Source organism: Wyeomyia smithii, chromosome 2 (assembly GCF_029784165.1).
Source record: "Wyeomyia smithii strain HCP4-BCI-WySm-NY-G18 chromosome 2, ASM2978416v1, whole genome shotgun sequence".
In the NCBI taxonomy this organism is placed as follows: domain Eukaryota; kingdom Metazoa; phylum Arthropoda; class Insecta; order Diptera; family Culicidae; genus Wyeomyia; species Wyeomyia smithii.
The window spans coordinates 264466943-264491617 of NC_073695.1; the positions used below are offsets into that span (position 1 = coordinate 264466943).

At 39.6% G+C, this 24675-nt stretch overlaps 1 protein-coding gene across 23 annotated transcripts in view; it reads right to left on the bottom strand.

Annotated features, from left to right (window-relative positions):
- Positions 1-6901: 6901 nt before the first annotated feature.
- LOC129721289 (patronin) overlaps positions 6902-24675 on the bottom strand; it is a 137802-nt gene continuing 120028 nt past the window's right edge. For 7 of the 23 annotated variants that reach the window (XM_055673698.1, XM_055673690.1, XM_055673704.1 and 4 more), the window contains 12 exons: positions 24148-24294; positions 22269-23465; positions 22018-22201; positions 20588-20961; positions 20157-20393; positions 19861-20095; positions 19527-19601; positions 18711-18782; positions 17919-18020; positions 9914-10108; positions 9497-9779; positions 6902-9432 (listed from right to left, as the gene is read on the bottom strand). In XM_055673698.1, coding sequence (XP_055529673.1) covers positions 9288-9432; positions 9497-9779; positions 9914-10108; positions 17919-18020; positions 18711-18782; positions 19527-19601; positions 19861-20095; positions 20157-20393; positions 20588-20961; positions 22018-22201; positions 22269-23465; positions 24148-24294 — 3246 coding nt within the window. In that variant the 3' untranslated portion in view covers positions 6902-9287. The remainder of the gene's footprint in view (positions 9433-9496; positions 9780-9913; positions 10109-17918; positions 18021-18710; positions 18783-19526; positions 19602-19860; positions 20096-20156; positions 20394-20587; positions 20962-22017; positions 22202-22268; positions 23466-24147; positions 24295-24675) is intronic. The other 16 variants (XM_055673707.1, XM_055673708.1, XM_055673705.1 and 13 more) reach the window with 11 other exon arrangements.

Consider the following 24675-nt stretch of genomic DNA (forward strand, 5'->3'; position numbering starts at 1 on the left):
TTTGACCATGTTTTCTGGATGAAATCACTATTCACTCATTCCGGTATTGAAATATACGAAAGGAATCTACGCGCAGCTTTCAACGTTGATAGGGTCCTAAAGCTATACCGGTTTTTATATATCATTCGAAAAAGCCGCGTTTTCTGAGCAAAACGTGATTTTAAAAAACGTTTATCGCTTGAAAGGTCTAAGATGACGTTTCGCCCATGTACGGTATATGAGAGAACTGTCATTTTAGGCATTTCGAGCAGATTTTTATCCTTCATTTAAAAATCAAAAGAAAATGCTAAACATTTTTTGAAAATCACGTTTTGCTTAGAAAATTGCACTCTTCCAGCTGATATATAAAAATCAGAAAACCGTTTAAAACTTTAGGACCCCATTGTATACAAATATGACTAAATTTTGTCTGGAATACGACTATTTTAAAACAATTGAGTCCTCAAAATTTAGTAGGGCTAGTAACTAGTAACATTTTGTTCGAAAGCTTAAATTATAGACTAAAAGTTATCAATTTATCATAGGTTTTTGTTATTATTTCTGGTTGAAGTGAGTTATATTTCTCCATAGTAAAAATTGTCACATATCAGCTTAACCCTCTAGTGCCCAGTGCCGCCTCTAGGCGGTCTTCAGTTGAACCTCTAAAAAGCTTCAATAAGAACTTAAAAAATGTTCATAAAGCTTCAAAGTGATTTTTTCGAAGTCCGTTTAAAAATTAATTTGGGCACTAGAGGGTTAATATTCATAAGGCGTCATCCACAAATTTCGGAAGAACTTTTTCAAAATTTCAGGCCCCTCCTCCCCCCATAATAAGGCTTAGTAAAATTTTGCATTACACCCTTCCCCTCCATAAATCTTATGTAAGATTTGTCCCGTTTTTCCCCCAAGAAAATCTGGTCAGCCTATGGTAAAGTTACTGAAACTGAAAATTAACTAAGTGAACGAAGTAAAATGCATAATTATTCAGTCAAGGTGATTTCACGCTTTCTCAAGGTTCAACTGTTAAAATCTCAGCGAAAAATAGTTCAACTAATTTCATTTTTTTTAGTTTTGTAAGCTTTTGTTTGTGTTTTAATTTTTTGAATTGTAAGAAATTCGGAAAAAATTTGGATACCACCCCTCTCCCCCTAAACCCTTACATAATTTGTGGATGACCCCTAATTAGTCCCCATTGTTTTTTATGTGCCCATCTGTAGCGTATTGATTCTAAGGCTGGGACTTTTAAGTAGAATCCAATAGCATTAGCAGACGAATGTAGCGATGTTGTTTACATCGACACGGTCGTCTTTCGGCTATCTGATAGATATTAAATATTGTTTCGAATTGTTTTTTTGGTCGCTTGTATGAATATAAATAAAAATAAATATAGATAATATATAAATATGAATAGACATGATCAGAACAATTCTTACCTTTTGTTCTTTCCATAAGCTTTCTCATAACGTCTTCTGGTTTCCATTTCCGTACTATAGAGTTGATGACAAATGGCCAGAAACAGACTATGTTCATCTCCCAGTATTTTTCCCGACTAGCACAGCACCTCCACTTCCATTTTGAAAATCGTTGAGTCTCATTGTCACATGCGAAAGCAAAAAGAGTAAATTTATGTATTAGTAATATGTTATAGTTTAGCATAAAAATAGAGGAAGAAAGTTTTAATTTAGGAAGATGTTTAAAGTAAATTCTTTACTGGCTAGGTGCGTCAGGTGCTCGAAGCTCTATTCCAGGCCCTAGTCATCGAGTCAGAGAGCCTTCAAGAACCGTTTCTGCCTGACGAGACAGGCCAATGACGGTTCATGCATACACAGTAGCGATTTTACTCCGGAGGTTTCCTGATCAAATGTCGTCCGGAAGTCCCAATACAAAAACCAGGTTTATCTTTTATACCTTTGCCAGGAACTTATACGTGTGGAGGAAATTTCGACCGCTCGGATTCGAATCTGTTGTTAGATTGTTTTTATTAAATCAAATTTACTGAAAGTTAACTTAATGAAATCCAGAAAGAAACAATTTCTTTTCCAATTTGTCTTCCTGTTCATTCTAGCCTTTTAATTCTTGGTTTTGGAAATTTTATGGCTTCAATTTTTTTATTACCTCTTCATTTCACAAGGTGTCTAGTATCCGCACTTTGTTCTGGCGAAGGATTTGAGTTTGTTTATAAACAACTAGGGCATAAAAATTATCGCATCTCATAATATATCATTTGGATGCATTTAAATTATAATTATGGCAACGCTACATACCTTGCTACCAATATTCATTAATTTAAGAAACAATTTCTAACTTAAAACACCTGAATTTGCGATATTCAATTGCCTAGTTAGTAAGAATATATCAACAAACACGAAAAAGCTATTCACTGTTGCATAGTGATGCTTCGTCTCCAACCCTCCAAAGTGAAAAAACGCTTCCCCGCCCCGCGCCTACTTTTTGGTCAAACAATTACACCATGTTCTACTCATCATGATCCAGACTATGCAACATAAGGTCGTATCGAATGTCTGTCTGTCTGTGGGATGGAATTTTGTGATTATACCTGGTTCTAATCTCCCTAGCGAACCTATACATTAGAGAAATGACAAGACACTCACCGTTAAGGCAACTGTCAACATCAAAACGGGCGAGTTGTATCATTTTGCATTGCCGTTATCCGTTTTGATGTTGACAGTCGCCTTAACGGTGAGTGTCTTGTTATTTCTCTAATGTATAGGTTCGCTAAATCTCCCAGATGGTTTCGAGGTACGATACTGGCCTAACAAGTCAGTCGCCGTAGGTTCGAGTCTCAAGTCGGGAGAAGCTGTTAGCTGCTGCACTGGAATTTGCATAAGGACTTCGTTCAAGAAGACAAAACTATTGAGACCTACCGCCAATCGTAATTCGAAAAGTCGATTTCCAACATACACGGTTGGCGACATTGGTATTGATAGCAGGAAAACATTTTATCTTTTACGCTGTTCTCTGCTATTCTCGCTCTTTTTAACATTCTCTCGTACTCATATCTCTTAGGGAACCTATACATTAGAGAAATGACAAGACACTCACCGTTAAGGCAACTGTCAACATCAAAACGGATAACGGCAATGCAAAATTATTCAGCTCGCCCGTTTTGATGTTGACAGTTGCCTTAACGGCGAGTGTCTTGTCATTTCTCTAATGTATAGGTTTCCTGATATCTCTACTACAACGCAACCCGTATTGGAAGTGAGTGACATAAGCGCGCCAAACCACTGTTTGTCTCATCCCGTTTTGTTACATACTAATCATTGATTAGGTTACTCTCTCAATCAACCTGCCTCACTTCAGTATTCCTGAAATTCACATTTTTTTTTATCCTCAACTTAATGCCCTTTAAATCCCAAATATACAAGAAAATTCTTAGAGAATTATGACACTTACTAAGATTTGAAGACGAGTTTAATGAATTCGTCCCACTGTGCCGAACGCATATTTTGTTTGTGATAGACTCGTATAACTAATCATTTCTAGTTTTTTAGTTTTAGTACTCGACTTTAGTTTCCACGATTTGAAATTTTTTTTGCACGCACCTTGCGAAATCTGCAACCCGAATCGAAACCGCTTTAAACAATAGTTTTATCCAAAAACTGCACGAGCAAAAAGTTATGACATCTGCTATTGGTCATCGCATACTGCGTTCTTTTTTGTTCTTCTTATTCACGTGGTTTTGAATATACGACTTATGAACAGTCGTATATTATCAAGTATTTGAAATATTACTCGAAGTGTCAAAAAGATAGTAGACCCTACGAGATTAAAATTGACGTTAAAAGTTTAAATATTAGGCGGCTCGAAACAGCGTTTGTTCTCCATGTTAGGAGTGGCTGAACTACCGTCTTGCTAGTGCACTCAAAATTTTAAACACCAAAGCCAAAAGTCCTGGTGGTATTTGGGACTTAAAACAGCGGTATCACGTTAATCCACCTGCGAGACAGTAGGACCCAATCTAGCAACGAACGAAGAGCAAAATAATTCGAACCGAAAAAATCGGCACAGAGCCAGGTGACGGAAACGGACTAACGATTAGAAGCTCGGAACATACAACTGCCGAACTCTCAATTTCGGCACTCGAGTACTTGCCGATGAATTAAAAAGCCTCAAATTCGACATCGTAGCGCTGCAGGAGGTAGTCATACCATCTACCAGATCAGCGGCAATGCACATGAGCTGGGTACAGCTTTTATCGCGATCAGCAAGATGGAGAAGCGGGTAATTGGGTGGTGGTCGATCACTCTCCGAATGTGCCGGTTGAGGATCGAAGGCCTGTTCTTCTATGTCAGCATCATCAATGTGCACAGCCCTCACCTCGGAAACTCCGATGATGATATAGATGAGTTCGACGCGCACCAGGAGCGCGAATACGATTGCTGCCCAACACATGATATCAAGATCATCATCGGGAAATACAACGCTTAGGTCGGCCAGGAGGAGGAGCTTCAACCGGTAATTGGAAAATTCAGCGTACACCAGCGGACCAACGTTCTCGGACATCACCGACGTCAGAACCTACCGAATCGCCAGCATCAATTCGGACCCATATCTAGTGATAGTGAAGATGCGCCCGAAACCCTCCATTGTGAACAACACTCGATACAATCTCGCGCGATTGAGACAAATCGACGTCGCTGAAAACTCGCTCGAAGCATCGCTGCCGGAAGAGGGCGAGTTGGTTGAAACCTCTCTCGAGGACTGCTAGATCACCGTGAAAACAGCCATCAACAATGCAGCGGGGAACGTCGACCTGAATGAGTGGTTCAACGATGAGTGTCGGAAGGTGCCAGACGAGAAGAACGCTGCGCTGGTACTGATGTTGGGTCAAGCTACCCGTCAGAAGAGGAGACAGCAAAACCAACTATTCCTGAAGAACGAGCGCCGCCAGGAAGAGGAGGAATTCGAGGTACAAGAACAGCTAAATCACTTATGAAACGCGGAAGATTTACCAAAAACTTTGTACTGCGAGCCGCAAAGAGTCGAGATAAGGAAGAGAGTATTCTGGTGGACGATCGTGAGGTGACCGAAAGGAGGAAGCAGCCCTTCCTGAATGCCGCCTACAAAGTGTTTTCCCAAGTCATCTTCCAACGTCTGTCGCCACTAGTAAATGGATTCGTGGAAAGTTACCAAGCTGGCTTCATAGAAGGCCAGTCAACAACGGACCAGATCTTTACTTTGCGCCAGATATGCTAGAGCTATGGAAGATCATGGACGAGAACGGCTTTCACGGGAAGCTGATCCGACTGATTAAGGCTACGACGGATGGAAACCAGCGCTACGTGAGGATTTCGGGTGGATTATCCGGTGCATTCGGATCTCACAGGAGACTTCGGCAAGGTGATGGTCTCTCTTGCCTACTGCTCAATATTGCACTAGAAGGTGTTATGCGATGAACAGCGTTCAACATGCGAGGCACGATTTTCAACCGATCAAGCCAATTTATCTGCTTTGCCGAAGACGTAGACAATGTCGGTAGAACATTTGAGACGGTAAAAGAGCAGTACACCAGACTAAAACGCGAAGCAAAGAATATTGGACTGAAGGTTAATACGTCCGAAACTAATAACATACTAACTGGCGAGCACGATAGGGCTAGCTTAGGCAGTACTGTGACGATTGGCAGTGATGAGGTCGAGGTAGTCGATGAATTCGTCTACCTTGGCTCACTGGTAACTTTGGACAACGACACCAGCCGTGAGATCTACGGGAGTCGTGCCTACTATGGGCTTCACAAGCATCTGCTGTCTAACGGACTCAGCCATCGCACAAAGTGTATCCTGTATAAAACGCTTACAAGACCGGTTGTTCTCTACGGGCAATGTTCGGAAAACCTGCGAGCACTAGGAATTTTTTTAACGACGGGTGCTAAGAACCATCTTCGGTAGCATTTAGAAGGACGGTGTGTGGAGGCGAAGGATGAATCACGAGCTGAAGCAACTCGGTGGCGAACCCAGTATCTCGAATGGGGTCAAAACCGGACGGATACGCTGGGCAGGACATGTTGAACAAATACCGGACAACTACCCTGCAAAACTGGTGTTCGCTGGAAATCCGGTTGGTACACGGTGTAGAGGAGGACAGGGAGAAAGGTGGTTAGACCAAGTGAAGCAAGACCTGACAAGCATCGGATGCTCACGGGATTGAAGAAACGCGGCCAGAAACCGTGTTTATTGGAGAAGTTTTGTTCATTAGGCTATATTTTAATGACGTTACGCCAAATAAATTTCCGGTGGTATCCTGATTGGTCAATAGGCACCATAGAGAAGACAGCTTTCACCAGATACAGATTCTGTCAGGCCAAGGCTGTCTTGGGCCATGCATGGATTTGAGCACGCGGATTTCGGAGTGTTTGGCATGTCTTCGCTTAGCATCTGAAGTACAACTGAGTAAAACGCAGTAGACGCAGGTAAACCATAGCATTTTTTGCTTCCTATGGATTCAATCAAAGAAACAAAAATTTAAAATAAGCATTCATCCGAGGTAAATATATTTGTGCAGAATACTTTTATATGCAATAAGGTAATTGTTGTTCCGATCAGTACACTTTATTTAATCTTTTAATGAAAGCTACCATGATTTTCTGCTAATTGGTTTTAGCTCTAAGCCTGTTATGCGTTTATTCGTAACGTGGGACTGACCGAAATCAATATTTTTTTCATCATTTTAGCAACAAACCTTACTTTTGTTGTAAATTTTCGAGAGCACTCGTAATGTAAAGAAGTTTCTAAGGTTTATCTCAAAAGTGATGAAAACTCACATGGTACTGTTATGCATTTATGGGCAGTGTAAAACAAGTGGCAACTAATGAAACGATGTTTTGATAGATCAATTTCATTCTATGGATGGAGGAGAGATAGTTCACTCGTCTAGACAGCGCCAGGTTGAGAGACGTCCGTTGAATTTGTTAATAAAAACGGTTATATTTTAATTACTTAAATAAAATTGGTTTCCGTTAATCAACTTCTTTTTATTTGTTGGTTTTGTTTTCCTAGTATTCATGGATGTACAAAATAATTGGTTTCAATGATTCCTAGTAAATTATGTTTAATCCAGCAGTAAATTATTAACAAAAATCGTTAAATGGTCAGATACTTCATAGTTAAATTTATGCTCGGCAAATGGGCCCTAAGAGTTATTCAATAACTGTTCTTGTTTACATCTTTTACTAAATATAACTTATATTTCTCATCTCTATAATTTTTTTTTCTTCAATGCTCTGCACGGCGGATGCTTCGCATAACCCCATCCTTCTTCGATTCCATATTAAACGATGCGTTAGCAACCCGCAAAAAGCAGTAATATACAGTTAAAATTAATGATTAGACACGTGTGTTGTGAGTTTTTTGATCTTTATACTCGTTAGAAAAAAAAAGTTAATCTTCATTCCGAACTCGACAAAAATGGGAAATGAGATAAACTAAAAATAATTAAAACTCCTTCATCTGAGGGCTGTTCCCACGGACTTCGGTTAGTAGCGATTTTATCATCGTTAGTTAGTCTTCGAGTCATTGGGTTGGAATTTTACCATGCGTCTAACCTACACAACTAATGGACTTGTATTTACTCAATGCTGATTATCCTAAAAGTCTAGCATGGTTAAAAATATATAGGGTGCGTACAATCGCGAGTCAGTTAATAAATTAATCAGTTGGTGTGTGTAACATTACGACTGTAGTTGTAAACTTTAAGGGGGCTACTACAATTCTGAACACGGAAAGTACTGTAGCAAGATGGATCGATAAAATGTTTATAACAGAAACAATAAAAAAACAGAAACGGGTAAAATAAATTAATTGCTTATCACTACAACTATTTCATTTTTACTAGTAGGTTAAAGTTATTCTCAGTACTGTGTTATGGTGTATTCATATATGGGTCGGCTTCCAATGGGTTCTTCTAGAATTTAAAGGACAGAAAACGGGAAGAGCTTGCGCGAGCTCAAGACAGGAGCGCTTGCTGCACCAGATAATCGGGGGTTTCAACATCAGGACAGCATTAGTTTTAACAAATTTTAATCTGCATGGGATTTTTTGGAAATGGTTCAACGAAATCTGGTTTATTCAAAGCTTCAATTTATTCGGGTAATTACTGTGTGGGTCGTATTGTGTTTGCATATTGCTCCAGTTTATTTTACAAAAAAAAAAAAAAATACCGATTCAACGCAATGGCCTTAGAAGATATGAAAAAAGATCCTAAGGAGAGCACCTTAGAATAACAGATGTACACGGTTTGAGGTCGTTTTACACGTAACTACATTAGTGAATAAGTTCGTGTAGCCAGGAAACACCGTAAAGGTAAGAAGGAACAAAATACTGCCAGAAACTTCAGTGCAGGGGTGAGAAGTCCCAAAAGTGAGCTAAGACTTCTCTCTAAGTTGAGGGTATCCTCTAGCTGACTCTCAACTTTCACTAGATGATGAGATTAAAGATTCAGCAGACAGGACAGACCAGACCTGCAGTAGGTGTGACGTTGCGATTCGTTCTGCGAACCGTTCGTTAAACTTCAAAACAGAAAAAAAAATTTCTAGAAAATCGCATTAAACATAAACCCACACAATAATCAACCAACTGAAAATAACTGCCAAAAAATGACACATATGCGACTGGACCGAATTGATCATTGTTTCAGATGTATTGATATTGTTTCCTCGGAAAAAATCCCTTGCCAAGCAACTGATTTTTATCAATAATCAGTAGCAAGCTCACAGCACTAGGCTGGAAGCTTGTGCCCACATAACAATTTTTCCTAAAAGAAAAGAACAACTTTTTAAGGCCAACTAAAGCTGCTCTTGCTGCCTGCACAAATATCAAATCCCGCAGAGATGAGTTAAGCATTTGTTTTGTCAATCATACAATTTTCTAAAAGTTGGATTTTTCTCTTCGTAGCACGGCTGTAGTCGTGCAGATCCGTTTACAATACTTTTTTTTTCTTCTCTCAGATAGCTTCAGCTCAACAACAATTCACTTAAACTTGCTACAAGGAAAATACTATCTCTTTCCTGATGGTTGCTTTGCTAGTAGAATGTTAGCTTTGACACAGTTATTATGATGAATCGAAACTAGTCCCAAGAACATACATTTATATATATCCGCATTTACTTGTGCGTGCGACAGCAAAGTACCTTCAAAGAATTAGAATCTGAATTTACCTACACCGTCGCGCTCGGAGCACCGCCGTTGGTGCGGAGGAACAGCAGATGAGGAGTTAGCGGTTAGTTTCACGTCACTCTATCACTACTATCGTAATTGGCGCAATCGCCAGCTCTGGCTGCGGGGACCACTTCAAATCACTAGGGCCATGTCCTTTTTGCTCGGTAAATTCGCTTTTTTACCCTGCCACAGGGAGTTGTGTATCGTGAATGCATCAATCGTCACGGTGAGGTGTTTCGTGTGCACTTGGGTGAAACATTTACCACCCGAGTTGTATCTGGCAAAAAAAAAAAACAGTTTATTTTATGATTAACAAACAATAGGATTAAATAATTACTCACTTGAAAAACTTATCGAACATCACGTCGTCCACTTGGCTCGGGCCGGTTCCATACAGTTTGATGATCTGTTCATTTTCCGGCCAGTAGCCGTACAGCGCCCGGAACTGACAGCCTGCATCGCGGAACAACACCAGGAAATGTTTCGCCTCCGAACGGGCAATTTTCTCCAGCACCTTCTGTTTGGCATCACGGTTCACCGCACCCGGGAAGACACAATACTCAACGGCGTTCAGGATAATACCTCGGTTCGACTTTGTGGCAGGTTGTTTGTAAATTTTTGGACCTACAAGTAATATCGAAAAAAGTTACAGTTAATCTTCCGTCTTACACTCAGAGTAGTAGTCAATCAGTATAGGCTAATATATTGAAAAGCAAATGCAATTAATAACATTGTTCTAGGCGATGAGCGATACAAACCATTATAGTCCATCATGGAACTGGCGGTTGAGGAAATGTCGCTGGAACCATCATCGAAGCCGCGACGTTTGGTGATTAGTCCTGGCGGCAGCGAGCCAGGACCGGAGGGTGAAGGAAGATGCCGACTCGACGGTCCCATGCCAGGCGACGGAGCGCGTCTCGGGGGCGTCGCACGTCCCAAGCCGGAGTCGGAATCTAGTATTAACAGTGTTGGCGTGCCAATCGTTCGGGTGGTTAGTTTAAATTTGTGGAAAGACAAGCATCGGTTTATGCAACGACGACGAATTATTTCGGCAAGCCGGTTGCGATTTGCAGTGAAACGCGCAAAAACGGAAAACGGCACAGACGGCAAATGGGTGTGAGGGGTGAAGAGAAAAAAGATGAGAGAAAATGTACGCTTTAATAACGAGCTAACATTGAGCTGCAGGCAGGTGGAATATAAGTTATCTCCGTTTAGTACGCTAATTGGTTATAGGACAGTTATTGACCACAGCAAGGAAACCAGATCAGGGTGGAGCAGCGATTTAATCACAGTCCAATTCTTAAATTTGTGTGTACAAGTTGCACTTAATTTTGAAGGAAGGATGATACCATAACGAAAACTAACACAAAACAATCAAACATAAAAAAACCGTAACAAAACTGGTACAAACAAGCAAAGGGTTAATAGGGCTGCTGTTGGTGATGGGCTGTGATGTGAACATAACAACATTGAAAAGATTTTTATGAACCCAAATCCACTTAAAATATATAAGTGTATGTATAAAGAATATGTTTGAAAACATCGATTGCCGTCACCAATTTTGTTATACCACATGGTATAATCATCGCATTTGTAAAGTTTTCATCGCTAGACCAAAGTTAGTTTATATATTGGTTAATGATGCGTAGCAAGTCAGTAATTCATGTCTTAAAAATAGTACCATCGAGTATGAACAATTAGGTCTGGTGTTAGTGTTAGTATTTTCTATTGAATAATCCACAAAAAGCAGATTGTGTGCATATATCTACATTAGTTACAGGCTGATTGTTAGAATACTACATTACTGAAGCTATTTTATTATATTTTGCATGCTGGACAAAACCTGGTCCTTCAGTTTTAATTATCACATCTTCCAAAACGGTTTTTCTTATTAATACATATTGAATTAGGAGTACTACTTCCGATTAAGATATATTCAAAAGCGCTGATTAACGATTGTCTCGCCCCTCCAGACGCTCGCTGGATATCGCTAGGATAACTAGTTGCTCGGCCAGTATTCTTTTGCCTTGGACACCGGGACTGTTCACTAACATCATTCGATCGAGAATGTTTTCTGGCAGTGTATTCCGAATCTTCGCGGCTGATTGAAGTTCATGTTGGGCACATCATTTCTTAGCTATCCCTAGACGAACTGACATTCTTTCGCGTTATGAATACATAAGGTGGCACGATTGCTACCTTCCAGTATCGTGAAAATTAGCGAACAGATTTTTTAATTTGCCCTGAACAAGAGACATCATCTAGAGGGGTTATGCACTTAACACTTTTTAGCTTTTAGAACCCACAATCGAACTATCGACTAGTCGAAGCCCACTTTGTTACATTTTGGTTACTGGCGTCTACCAGTTTTATTGTGTATTTGTGGTTGTTAGACTGACAGAAGGGAGGTTTCAAATTTAAAAAACTTTGAACATAGTGAAAATTAAAATAAAGGAATTGATGAACACGCATGTTCAGTCAAAATAATACGACTATTTTATAAAATTTGCTCGAAACAAATTATTACCATAGCACAGAAAAACATCACGAATAACTTTATTGGAATTAGAGTTAGCTCTATTCTGTCTTTGACAATGTTGTTCCTCATGGAATTTCCCATCTCTTAGTGACATGAGCCTGATGTACGGTCCTGTTTAAAACGATTGAAAACCGAAATGTTCCAGAAAAAATAACTTTTTAGATAATCAAACAAAATTGTTACTCATAGTTTAAACCACACGAAATGCGTTGGGAATTTAAAAACATATTTTTTTCAAAGCTGTAGTTCCAAAAATAAAAAAAAAATCAAAAACTGTCCTTTTTTAAAATTGCACTTGTGCACCCTTTAAACAGCATTTCTTTAAGTTATCGCCATGGTAGAGATTGTTTCTAACATCCTGAGCATTCATTTGAAGAGTGAGTCACCAGCTTTCCAAATATAATAGAATTTTGGGCCATCCTAGTGGTACGTCTGTTTGTCTGTGACCATAGCGCTCTAAAGCTAGGTTATTTTCATGAAAAATATTTCTGTAATATTACTCGATATTGATTGAAAAATCCTCAATGATATACTTATAGCGAATTTCTTTATTCCACTGCGTCAGGTCAAAACTGCCGAGGAATAAAGCAACGATATCGCGATTTACGACGCAAGTAAGAAAGAGATGCCAGATAATTGTTTACGAACTTAGCACGTGCGGTGGTGGGTTGATGCTGACAAATTTACAGTGTGCCTCGGGCAGTACGGCAGGTTAAAACTGAGTCAAAATCGAGCAAATAAAGAAGGGTTTTGACAGCAGTCAGCTTCTCCCAGGTCAAAACGAGGTGAGCTGGTGGAATAAAGAAATTCGCTATTAAATTGTTTTAGGCTGTACAGTTTGTAACTTAGCAAAACTGCAAAAGGCGTCTGAGAGTTGTATCGGGTACGAACTGCTTGATGGTAATTTTAAAAAGTCTGCAAAATAGCAAATAAAAACAATGAAGATATGTGGAAAAAGAGCGTGGAAAAAAGAATTGCTTAAATTCGGTTCAAATAAGGCTTTAGTCAGGCCCGGATTTGAGGGGGGGGGGCAAAGGGGGCAAATACCCTGGGCCACCCGATTCAAGGGGCCCCTAGTCCTGGAGCGACCTTTTTTTGCTCGTCACCTCCCAGAACGGTACCTCTAAATGTTTTAAGAAAAGAGGGCCTCACAAACAAATTTGCCCCGGGACCCCCACCGTCTTAATCCGGCCCTGGTGTTAGGTCAAAAACTTTAAATAAAAAACCAGAGGTTGTCTTATAAGATTATCAAGATTCCACAACCGACAATGAAATGTAAGTTACTTTTAAATATTTAGTTCACTTTTGAAGATTTATTTTTTCACTCTAATTGTTTTCATGTTTGTTTTTTAAATTGTTCAACGTAGTTACTTTTTTTTAATTTTGAATCGCACTTCGTCTATCAACTCTTAGTATGTAAGTGGTGTAGCCAAGAGGAGGAGTGGAGTGAGTTCAACCCCCTCTTCCAGAGATTTTGATTTTTAGATTTTTTTATTATTACTGATATGCATCACCATTTACAGTACTGTTTCGATTTTATCCCATTAAAAAAAATCAACGTAAATTTAATGAAACCGTGAATTTAGCAAAATGATAAAAATCGGTTTCTTTTTGTTGGAACCAATTGAAATAAATGATATTTTGTGTAAAATGAATAAATCGACGCTCTACAGTACTTCGAAAAAGTTCAGTACAGGGTGTCACCGTGAAAGTGATACACACATTTTAGTACCTCTTTTCGCCTTCCACCCTGTTTCTCAAATGTGTTTGTTTTGATTGCGACACATGTTTAAAGTTCACTAGTTCACTTTATTTTTTTTTCAGAGGAAAAATGCAATGGATTCAATAGAGCAGCGGTTCTCAACCTTTTTTTGTCCACGTACCCCTTGGCAATATTTTCCAAATTAATTGTACCCCCTGGCTTCTAATGTTCCCGCAGAGTGGGAGAAAGCAGTGGTAGATCACGTTGTGGTAGTCTAGTCCAGGTTTCAAATTGGACTATAGTTTGTTTTACTGCTACAGTCATGTTTTGAGAGCAAGTTTGAACAACAACTGAAGTATTACAAAAAAACATTGCTTTGTCCGCCATTACTGATTTTTCTTTCGCGTACCCCCTAGAGGCTCTCGCGTGCCTCTAGGGGTACGCGTATCCCAGGTTGAGAACCGCTGCAATAGAGGAAAAAAATCACGATTTTATGTCTTGCTGGAAGAGCAACAACACACAGATTATAAGGAAGCTGTCACATCTGAATCTTAGAGAGGAAATAAACGATTTCAGAATGCTTCAGCAAAGCCAAGCCTTGGCTGTTACACTCCGATTCGGAACTTGACCTTCTGTTTTCTATACACAGACTTCGCAGCCGACTGTTCAGTGTACAAGATAATTGCGGTACTAGCGCTACGATCCTACTGACACTAACATTCTCTCCAAAGCCGAGACTCGAACCTTCGACGACTGGCTTGTTAGGCCAGCATCGTACCTCGAGACCATCTGGGACATCAGTATATGGGGGTATAAAACTGAGTAAAGTAAAATACATGACTTTGAACACGTTTAAGAACCGTTTGGTGAAAATCCGAGATGAAATGCCGATCGAAGTCGTGCGCTTTGTGATAATTTTCTGAAGCGTTTGCGGGCCGGGCTGTAACTTTAGGGAACATACTTAAATGACGTAGCATTTTCTTCATGATTTTTAAGCCCCCCCTCCCCCCTCGCAGCATTTGGTCACAAAAATTAACCCCCCCTGAAAAAAACGTAGCATTCGATGACCGTCAAAGCGGACAATTTTAAAAACTGGTTCTAGAGCGTCTCGGGTTTTTTCAAAGCCCTTCTTGCTGGTTAGCTTTACGCGAATTTTTGAATTAACGTGATTTTTTTACGCGGATTCTTGAATTAACGCGGTTTTATTTACGAGGATTTTTCAACTAGCGCGTTTTCTTACGCGGATTTTCGAATTAACGTGTTTTTTTTTACGAGGTACGTATCCCCCGCGTAATAAAAACCTGACTGTAGTAACATACATACAAAAAAATACTTGAAAAAAAAACTGTGTTTAATTCAATTTATTTACAACTTATAGACTCGTGACTTCATCTTCTGCTTCGAAGGGCTTGTGTTTTGGTATAAGGAGTAAAGGTGTTTAAACAACTTACACACTTAACTGCGTAATGCTTTCTCGGTAAATTAAAATACCGAACTACTTGAAAATATTTTTGTTTACCGTTGTTCGGTAAAAAAATTACTGAGAAATCGGAAACTCAACGTATTTACCGCAATATCGTAAATTTGTTTACCGAAAAAATCCATAACCGAGATTTCGTCGAACAAAAATGCTCTTACCGAGATTCCTGAAAACTGAGCTGTCAGAATAACGCGTGTTTCAGGACACACACTAACAGTTTTTTCGTGTCCGGGTTTAGAAAAAAAGGAGCAGATTGATGATCTGATTGACTAAAATATTGAGTGAGTATACACAATTTTTTCTCAGAGCTTGTTTTTTTTGCTGCAAAGAAAATTCGAAAAAAACGATTAATACTTTCTTCACTCAATTTCGTAGGTTATCAACTCTCTTCGCAGGATGGAAGTTGCAGAGTGATAGATATTTGTTTATTTCGTGGAAGCAATAAAACTCTCCAGTTTTTAACAATGCTATATTTAATTGAATCAGTTGATTTAGTAATTAATAATTTCATTTGTATATTTAATCGTTTTAATCATATTCTGGGTTATCTAAAAAAAATCGTAAAATACGTTCCTCAGTGAATTTCACCGAAGTTCTCGTAATAATTTGACAGTTCGAATTCCAGAGTAGCTCGGCGAAACATTACCGAAAATCTCGTTAAAGTTTGACAGGTTTTTGATTTTTGCTTTTATAGAATCTCGGTGTTTTGATGTATTACCGAGATTTTCACCGAGATCTCAGTTGTTGAAAACTCGGTAATTTATTTTACCGTACTCGGCGATAATATCTAAGTGTGTAGTATGATCCATGTCTGCAGAGAGCACAGAAACTATTCCAGAAATGAAACGAGTGTCTTGTAATTTTCACTATTAAAAGCTACAAAAAAGCAACGATCTTTGTATTCAAAACAGACTGTGTGTTTGTAAATCCAAGTGATTGTTTATGTAGCAGAGCTTTTAGAAGATTTCAGGATGGCACAGATAAAAACATTTCGACAGATCTCGCTGCAATACTTTGTGCAATGTTTAAGTGTATTTTTAGCATACATTTTTCCTGCAAAAAAATCAGTCTTTAAAAAAAATGCTACGTCGATTTTACTACAACCCCCCCTCCCCCCTTGTCACAGCTTGTCACAAAATGATGATATCCCCCTCCCCCCATAAATGCTACGTAATTTAAGTATGGTCCCTTACTACTCTACCATGATAATAAAAAAATACCAGAGATGAGAAATTACTCTGTTTTAATTTTATGGCATATAAAAAAATTCATAAATGTGTATCACTCTCACGGAGGTACCCTGTAAGTGTGCACTATGTGCATTCTGTGAATTGGTGTTGGTGTCAGCTTTAATTTCATATAAAGGCTAACCGCCCTAAAATATGTAGCCCACGGTGTCGACTTGCTGTCATTTGTTGTTTGTTTAGTGCGCACGATGAAGGCGTATCGTGACATCGTAGTGAAGTACTTTCGCCGCACGCAGGTCGGGAGTTCGTGTTTTCTGATGAGAAACTTTTTGTCGGCTGTAGACATCGACGTTGGCTAGCATCCCCCCGTCCCACATAAACGTCTCGCGGTTCCAGAGCACCGCAACAGAAATGATCTGAGGGGGGCGTATCAAGGGCGTGGGAAGCTTCCACTGGCGTCTATCAAGAAAAACGTGAAAATCAACATCGCGTACTATGAGACCGGCCTACACGACGAATATCGTCCAAGCGTAGTGTCGGGAGAATTTGACTGATTCTCTTGATAAGACTTTACGGCTCCCGAGCTCTCCAGAACTTGGTTCTCTAGATTTTTATGCTCCCAGCTAAAAGTTCTCAATAACAATGTCTCAAGAAAAATTGACTCAGACGAGTCATTTTTTAAATATATTTCTGAACTGTATTCAATCTTATTGAACACCCTACCCTGTCTGCATTTCATGCACAATAAAACTTTAGAAATCATTTTTTTCCGATCTCTCTTTCTCTATCTCTTTAATATTCTCAAAATTCACATTTGTTAGAGTTTGTTTTGGAAAATTTATTCAGCAAACTTTTGGTAAACCGGTTTTTTCTGTGAATTCGTTCGCCTATTTTTCATTACAACCACAATTCGAATGATTATTGATTATTAGGTATGTGTATTGTTTAATAATTGTAATTGTTTTTGAACTTTCTATTGATCCATCCATTTTATATACAGGGAGTCTAGTCAACCTCAAAAAAAAAAACCCTGATTGTTACTGGTTTTTCCAAAAACGTATTTCTCCAGTATTTTTTTTTTCTTACCCAAAAGTTCTAAAAAGACTTCTTCCAGAAATACAAATGTGTTGATGATATTTTTATTTCAGTATAAAATATCAGATATATCAGAAGGGACCCGAATGACAGAATTAAAAACTCAAAGCAGCCCTGAACCATTTCCGAAAAATGATTTGCAGAATTTTTACTCAAAATAGCCTTGCACTTAAGACTTTCTATGCCTTATAAGAAAATTATAAAAAAAAGGTGGACGTTTGGGCTTGTAATTCAAAGAAATATCTCTAACTGAAAGGATGTCTTTAACACAATTACCACAAAAGGATATCAGTTTCAGGGATAATTCAGGGTAATGAGAATGAACTGACCGATTCTGGTGCATGTAACACAGTTTTCAAAATTTTAGAATTAGTTAGTAACTTTCAATCTGCGAGATAGTGTGATTACATAAAAATAATAAAAAAATTATCGAATATCGAAAGCCACCAAAAGAAAATAACAGCTTAAATAAGACCTCGTCATATATGATTAAAAAAACACCAAACCGCGTCCCAAGTTTAACAAAAGCAAATGCTATAATTTAGATACTGTACGTATGTGTACACGTGTTGGATCAAACCCTTATTAAAACTAAACCTCAACCAGTCAGTGCTTAGTCACACAGTTGATTCGTTGGTTAGAAATCAACCTTATTTGCAGTGCCCTAGTTCCGTAAGAACAACAAAAAAAGATAACTGCAGGAGTACATAAGAGACAACGAGGGTTTGTTGTGTGTATGTTGTATGTGGTGAAACCTTACCGCATAGATTCATCAGGGAGTTGGATTTACGTCCCCGGAAATTGGCACCTTTCGCTAGTGAGATACGTGATAACGTACGACCTCGTTCGATCGTCGCTGGTTCTGTAAAATAATATTATACTAGGGTAATGTGTGTTTGCTTTCCTTTGACAATTGTTTCACGTTAAATGTTCAAAACAATTTTCTTGGTTGTTTCTCGATTGACTGTAATACACACATCGGGAAAGCAATTGAGTTAAAACGTACTATTACAGTCAAACGACAACCATGATAGAACGAAATGATAAATATTTAGAGTATAAAGATCATAATGCGATTGCTTGACGAATTTGTTTATCTGTTCAGATGGCAATATTGTCGTATAATTATACGAGAAAAAAAAATTAAAAAAGCAGTACAATAAATGTTATTAAAAAGTGCACGGCTTGAAATAAAATTCTCTCTGTTCTAAGTTTAGAAAAAAATATACAAAGAAACCTAGGAAATAGGACTCAAAGATACCGAGTGAATTAGGGCTTTTAATGATCTGATGATAGGCTGATCATGCGAAATGAGTAAAAACCTACTTGAATGAGGTTAGTTGAATTTAAAAAATTAACTCATGCGACATACGAAAAAAATAATCCTATGAAATGCTGATGACAACTTAATAAAATTCCATGCGACCAATTCAATTGATTGAAGTAACTAGTGTTTTAAGTAATTTGGCAGTTCTACGGATTAGTATAAGGATTAGTACATAGTAAAAATAAGAAGGAAAAAGGTTGAGAATATATAGTAACCACCACCAACCTCTTCCAGTTTTGTACGAGCCTCTCCGGCCTATTGGTGTCGAGCTGCTACTCGGATATTCATCCGGTGATTCTAGAGCGCGTTTCGATTAGGTGTGAATTGTTGTCGATTTGGCGGATGCGAGTTTTTACAAGCACGCGCGACAAACGTAGTGTAATTATTACAGGTGAAGCGAAAAGAAGAAGATAATATTGCTTGTTAGTATTTGTAGTATTGTTTCTAACGTTACCTCTATAAACTCTATTGGTGAATGAAGCTGAGACGTGTGCTTATGTTTCGAAAAGTCAATTATCTAGGAACTACTACTAGTGAGTTGTGGTATGTATCGAACACCAACACCAGTTGAACATGTATATTAATTAGATATTCGAAAAGTTTCTCCAGATGAATGAGTAACGAATTTGTATTCAAAAACCCCGAAGTTGCCATTGACAGAAAGATAGCGTATATAAGCAGTTTGCTTCATACGAACACTTTAACCGGATACAACAACATCACGACATTATCATAAATCATAACATTTCTTGCATAGTACAAGATTTGGACAAATCGGGAACAGTAAACAATCACATACGGTTACACTCGACACAACCAAGACGAGACAAATTACATTAAAATAAAATATATGATAGATGAAGATGTAAGACTTAACTTAAAAACTCGTTCACATCAAAGTTATGTAGAAATTATACTCCATAAATAATGAAAATTCTCATATAACTCTGAAGCGACTAGTTTTGGACATGAAAAGCCAACAAAACTGAACTGATATCTGGTTCGGTGATACAAACACACATATAGCAGGACATACTTTACCTCGAATGGCTAATGAATCCTGCGATCCCCGGTAGTAATCTCGTCGCATGGAGTTTGAGCTTTGTAAACCGATTCCTGGCAAACATCAGCAACAAAAAAGAGGGATTGTGGGATACGTACACAGAAGCACAACAAAACGCCACAATAACATGAAACAACAAAGAAAAAAATAAAACCATTGTGAAACATAAGTTTGTGAAATTTGTGAATGAAAACTAAAATAAAGTGAAACTGTTTGTCTCGCTTTGGTTCTACTATTGCACTGTACTACCTATGTAAATTATGGGTTGACATTGACGTGATGGTTCATAGACACATGGTTCTATGTACTTACCGGTCAAGTTCGTATTTGAACCCTTTTTGCCTCGACTGCTGAGGCTGGAAGTTTCACTCAAATCGACCGAACCCGTCTCGACATGTATCGTTTTGGGCCGCGGTCGGCTCAGCTTTTGTGGGCGCATCTTGGCTACCGGTGTTGATGTTTGATGCATTGGGGCTGCCGGTGACTGGTGCAGTTGTGCTTGATGCTGCTGGTGTTTGATCAACAGCTCACGATCGATGGTCTTACCCTAGGAAGGTAAAATCTACGGTTAGTATCGATAGAAAGTTGTTAAAGCGGTCACAACGTACCTCTCTCTCCGCTTCTTCGATGGCCTTTTTGAGTTTGTGTGCTTCCAGGATCGCTTGACGTCTGGCAAATTGCTCCTCCTTTTTGCGAGCTCGCTCTTCCTCCTTCTCCCGTTCCTTCTCTCTTCGCTGTATTGCTTCGAATTCCTTGCGAGCCTTGGCTTCTTCCGCTTGCTGTCGCCGTTGCAGCGATAACAGCATAATCTTCTCCTTTTTCCGCTCCATTTCATCGACAGAGCTCTGTAAAATTTAAATTTTCAAATAGAAGAATGGAACGCAATAACTGTTCATACTAGAATTACGACGCATTTCTTCATACTAAGGTTAAATGCATCATTGAACCGTGAAAAAATTGCGAGCACGATAAGGAAACCTCGCCGAACTTCAATTACGACTCAAGCACTGAGAGTAATTATAAATCGGAGCAAACTTACCGGATCTAAGTTCGTAACGTCGGTTCCAATCACCAGCTTGGCCTTCCGCTGATTCTCGTTCTCACTGCCATAGCCGTCTCCGTTGTTGTTATTGTTAAAATGGTGAATATTGTTGTTGTTCACACTACTGTTGGTGTGATTCGTGACATCCTCCAGATGGCGCCTCTCACTGAAGTCTCGCTCGTAAGACATTCCCGTGCCACTACCAGTGCCGTTGTTATTATTACTGGACCGATTCCCAGCGCCCGTTTCGAACGGTGACGTTGCACTATCGATAATACTCTTGCGGCTGACCACTTGCTCCTCGTTGAAGTTAGCGGAGAAACTGTTGGCTGTCTTCACACTGAAGGTGCCGAAATTGTTTTGATTGTTCTCTGGCGGGATTGAATGAGAAAATTTTGGTGAGATCGGCACCGAAAACGATCGGAAAGGAAGCGATCCGACGCATTATTCAAGGCGACGAGTGACCTTCTTTTCGCAAGTTATACCTAACTTAGCTTGACCGTGAACTGATTAGTAATACGTATTTGTCGAAAATCGCTATTGATGGGAAAGTGGAATTTACGATGTGAGTGGAAACAAAAGATGGAACGATATGCTGCCAGTCAGCATCAGCGTCATAAAAGTATCACAATCATCACGAGCGGAAGTAGCCGAGTGTGACGGCAGCGTTGCCTACAAAATGTTTATCTCGGGTCGTGGATTAAACTAACAACAAAACCCTCTATGCGCAAGTTTTTATTCAATACAACGCTGTTAAGCTCGAAGATTAAATTTATGTTTGCAGGACAATTAACAAAGAGCATCAAACTTGATCGATGCAAATATTATCTGTACAGAATCTAACTTCTAGATTGTAATCTGATCGTGAAACTCGGCTAGACCTAAAAATTTCAAGTATTTCTACTGAAAGAAAATGCTTTCGTTTAACCGGCAGCACGCTCCACAAGAAATCACACATGGTCATAGTGATAAACGCCCCGCACTGCTGGTCTCGAGCTAGTGGGTGTTTTGAGGCACGCGGCGCATGGAAGGCGACGTGCGCCAGTCAGCGCTGATGCCATAGATATTGCCATTGCTCAAGTGTGGAGCTTTCAACATTTCGTGTCGTCACGGTTGAAGACATAAGGTAACAACACACAGCGAGGGAGGAGTAAGTAAGATACAAGATATAGCAATATAGCTTAATCCCAGTGCACTGAAAGCGAGTTTTCGCCCTGCTAAATATTACTGTACATAATTAAGTTTTATTTTTATTATTTGCAGGTTTGCATTTCATTGATTCGTTTTCCTTTTCCAAGAGGATTATTTTTGCAATGAACTACGTTTCCGAAATTTTAATCCCAGCTTGTTAGCCTGTCCGTTTGATAGCGATTTTCAGATAAAAAACTTTCGGTCTGGCAAATAGCGTCTGTCAGTCAAAAACTTACCTCTATGGCTTGATCTTTCGGATTCTTTGCTTTTTTCGCTGGTGTCTGCATCACTGCCCCCGCTTCCGAGTTTGTCTTTTTTCGGCGAACGCTTGGTCCGTAGAGGGGGTTTTGGTCGCTTTGGTTGCTCGTTGTCGAACGAAATATAGAAACCTTTCTCATTTACTTCGTCCTGTTGTGGGTCCTAGGAGAGGGGGACAGTTTAGTTAAATGGTGTGAACATTTATGATTTACTTGGGCATGTCACTCACATGGAAACTATTCGAGTTGATAGTTGGCCTGGTCGGAGACGGAATTCTGTAAGTACGGTTACCGCTGGTGATATTAAACTTGCTTAAATGCTTGTCCAAATCGTGAACGTTATTGCTCTGGGGTGCTTTGTGACCCATCTTACTGCTACCGTACAGCTGTTCCAGCTGCTGCTGCTGTTGCTGCCGTCGGGTAAAGCTACTGTTTTTCGATGTGTTGATCTCGATATCACCAGAATCTTCATCTCCGATGAAGGAAATGCTCTGTGGTGCCATATCGTCAATCGGTGGCGACAGTGGCATGCTTCGGTTATCCCGAAAACTGTCGTGGTGACTGCGATTTTCCGCACTGGGCGAGGAATTACTGCTGCTGCCATGGTTGATCATTTGCGAAATTTGATTTCGTACGCGATTGTGCTGTGGGCTACCGGAAGAGCCATGATGAATTTCGAATAGGTTCTGGAATGACTGTTGGCTACCGCCATGACGGCTATTGGAACCATAATTATCGATACCACCACTTCCAGAGTCTCCATTATGATGCAGTGAAAAACCACTTTGACTAGGGGATTTGTTGTATGGTGAACTCTTCATGCCTTGATTCCAAGCGTTAATGTCCAGCGCTATGTCATTGGTACCGCCCCGTTGATTAGCGGCCGCTGCGGCAGATTGCGCCCATGTTCGTCGCTGGGCAGGTTGCGGAGGAGTGCTGCCGCTGTCATGCAAGAAGAATTGATTGTGCTGTTGCTGCTGCTGCTGCTGATGCTGAAGGGGTGATTCTTTAACTTCCTGGAGCAAGTATGAATCTCGATAATGGTTGGAATCCTGGTAAAACTGTTGCTGCGGTGGCTCCGTACTCAGATACGGATTAGATGAGTATTGATTCTCCTTCCGGTACTGTCCGTTCTCGTACGGTAGGTGACTACTGTTGGGAAATGGTTGCTGCTGTGCCTGTTGAATGTATTGACCCTGGTCGTTGATGTACTGGAGAGTGTGCATTTGCTGCTGCTGAGTCAGATACGGATCACGACTGGGAGGTCTTGTGCCATAGTTGAGTGGTGACTGTTGCTGCTGCGGTGGCTGCTGTTGCAGCAGTCCGGCTTGCTGCGGCAGATGGGGACTAGAGCCGAACAGCTGAGTATTGATGGGCCGATAGGTTCCGTGAGTTGTTTGCTGGATGTTTTGCTGGGACCCGTATTGCTGAAAGACAGATTGGCGTTATGTTAAAACTTTTTTAAATCTTTTTAAAAAAGGAATCCTCGTTGTTCTAAAAAGTTTATTTCAAGAGAGACACGTTGCCAGAAATTTAATGATTAGAAGATGATTGCATAGAAAATCAATTACAACTTCTGATCAATCTGCAGTTTATAAAGTTCATCTATCTGTTTTGAGTAGTTTTTCTGGAATCGATTTTTTCCGATGACTGAAGATTTCGTGTAAAATAGGTTTTTTTAGATATAGTAAATAACAAAATTTGATTAATCAATTACAATAAAAAATCCAACGCTGAAAACGAAATATTAGAACTGACGGTCAGACAAGTGTTGAGTCTGTTTCAATGACCCTTTGGTTCGTAGTACAAAATTGGATAGGCACTATCCACGACATACTCTCGAAACATGTAAACAAATCCATTTTCGTTTTGTATATTATTCGGTTTGCTCAAAAAACGATTGGATCTAGCAACAGCTGTGAAGCAAACTAACGGATTTAAATTACTTGACCTTGACTTGCACTTCGCAGTGCGCTCTTGACCACCGCAAATGAGGGAAAAGGATTTCGGGTTCACGTGCAATTCGATTGATTCTAATGTCTCTATGAAGGACAACCGCGCAATGGCTAAATGGACCCATGCGTGACGTATGGCGGATGGTAAACTCACCTGACTGAGTAGACTGGCGATTTGCTGGGCATGCAGTAGCTGTTGGGCCTGGATCGTTTGTGCCTGAATCTGGCTCTGCTGTTGAGTTAAACGCTGAATGTCAGCCTGGATGTCGTGCAGGTTGGAGTTCATTTTTGAAATACTTTGCTACAAGAGGCGCAGCGCAGCATTGATGCGATGCGAAATGGCGGCGTAGGATGACAGGGTTTAGCGTGGGGAAGTTTGCGGCAAGATGTCACAGTTGTATAGATGTTGGTATGGTTATTGATAATGTAAGTGGTTGTGTAGTTTTTTGGTGACAGTGGATTATTGTTGAGGAACAAATGAAACGAAAAGAGAAAAGGTTCAAGCGTATAAAAGGAATATAGCAACAGGGTCGTTAATCGATATTCTATGATAATATTATCGGATTAGTTTGCTTACGAACAAGCACAAAAATATTATTTTACATTGCCATTACGCTTGAAATACGATCAGCAAACATAAAGTTATAAAATTTGAGAAATTTTTAAACAATAGTAAGCAGAA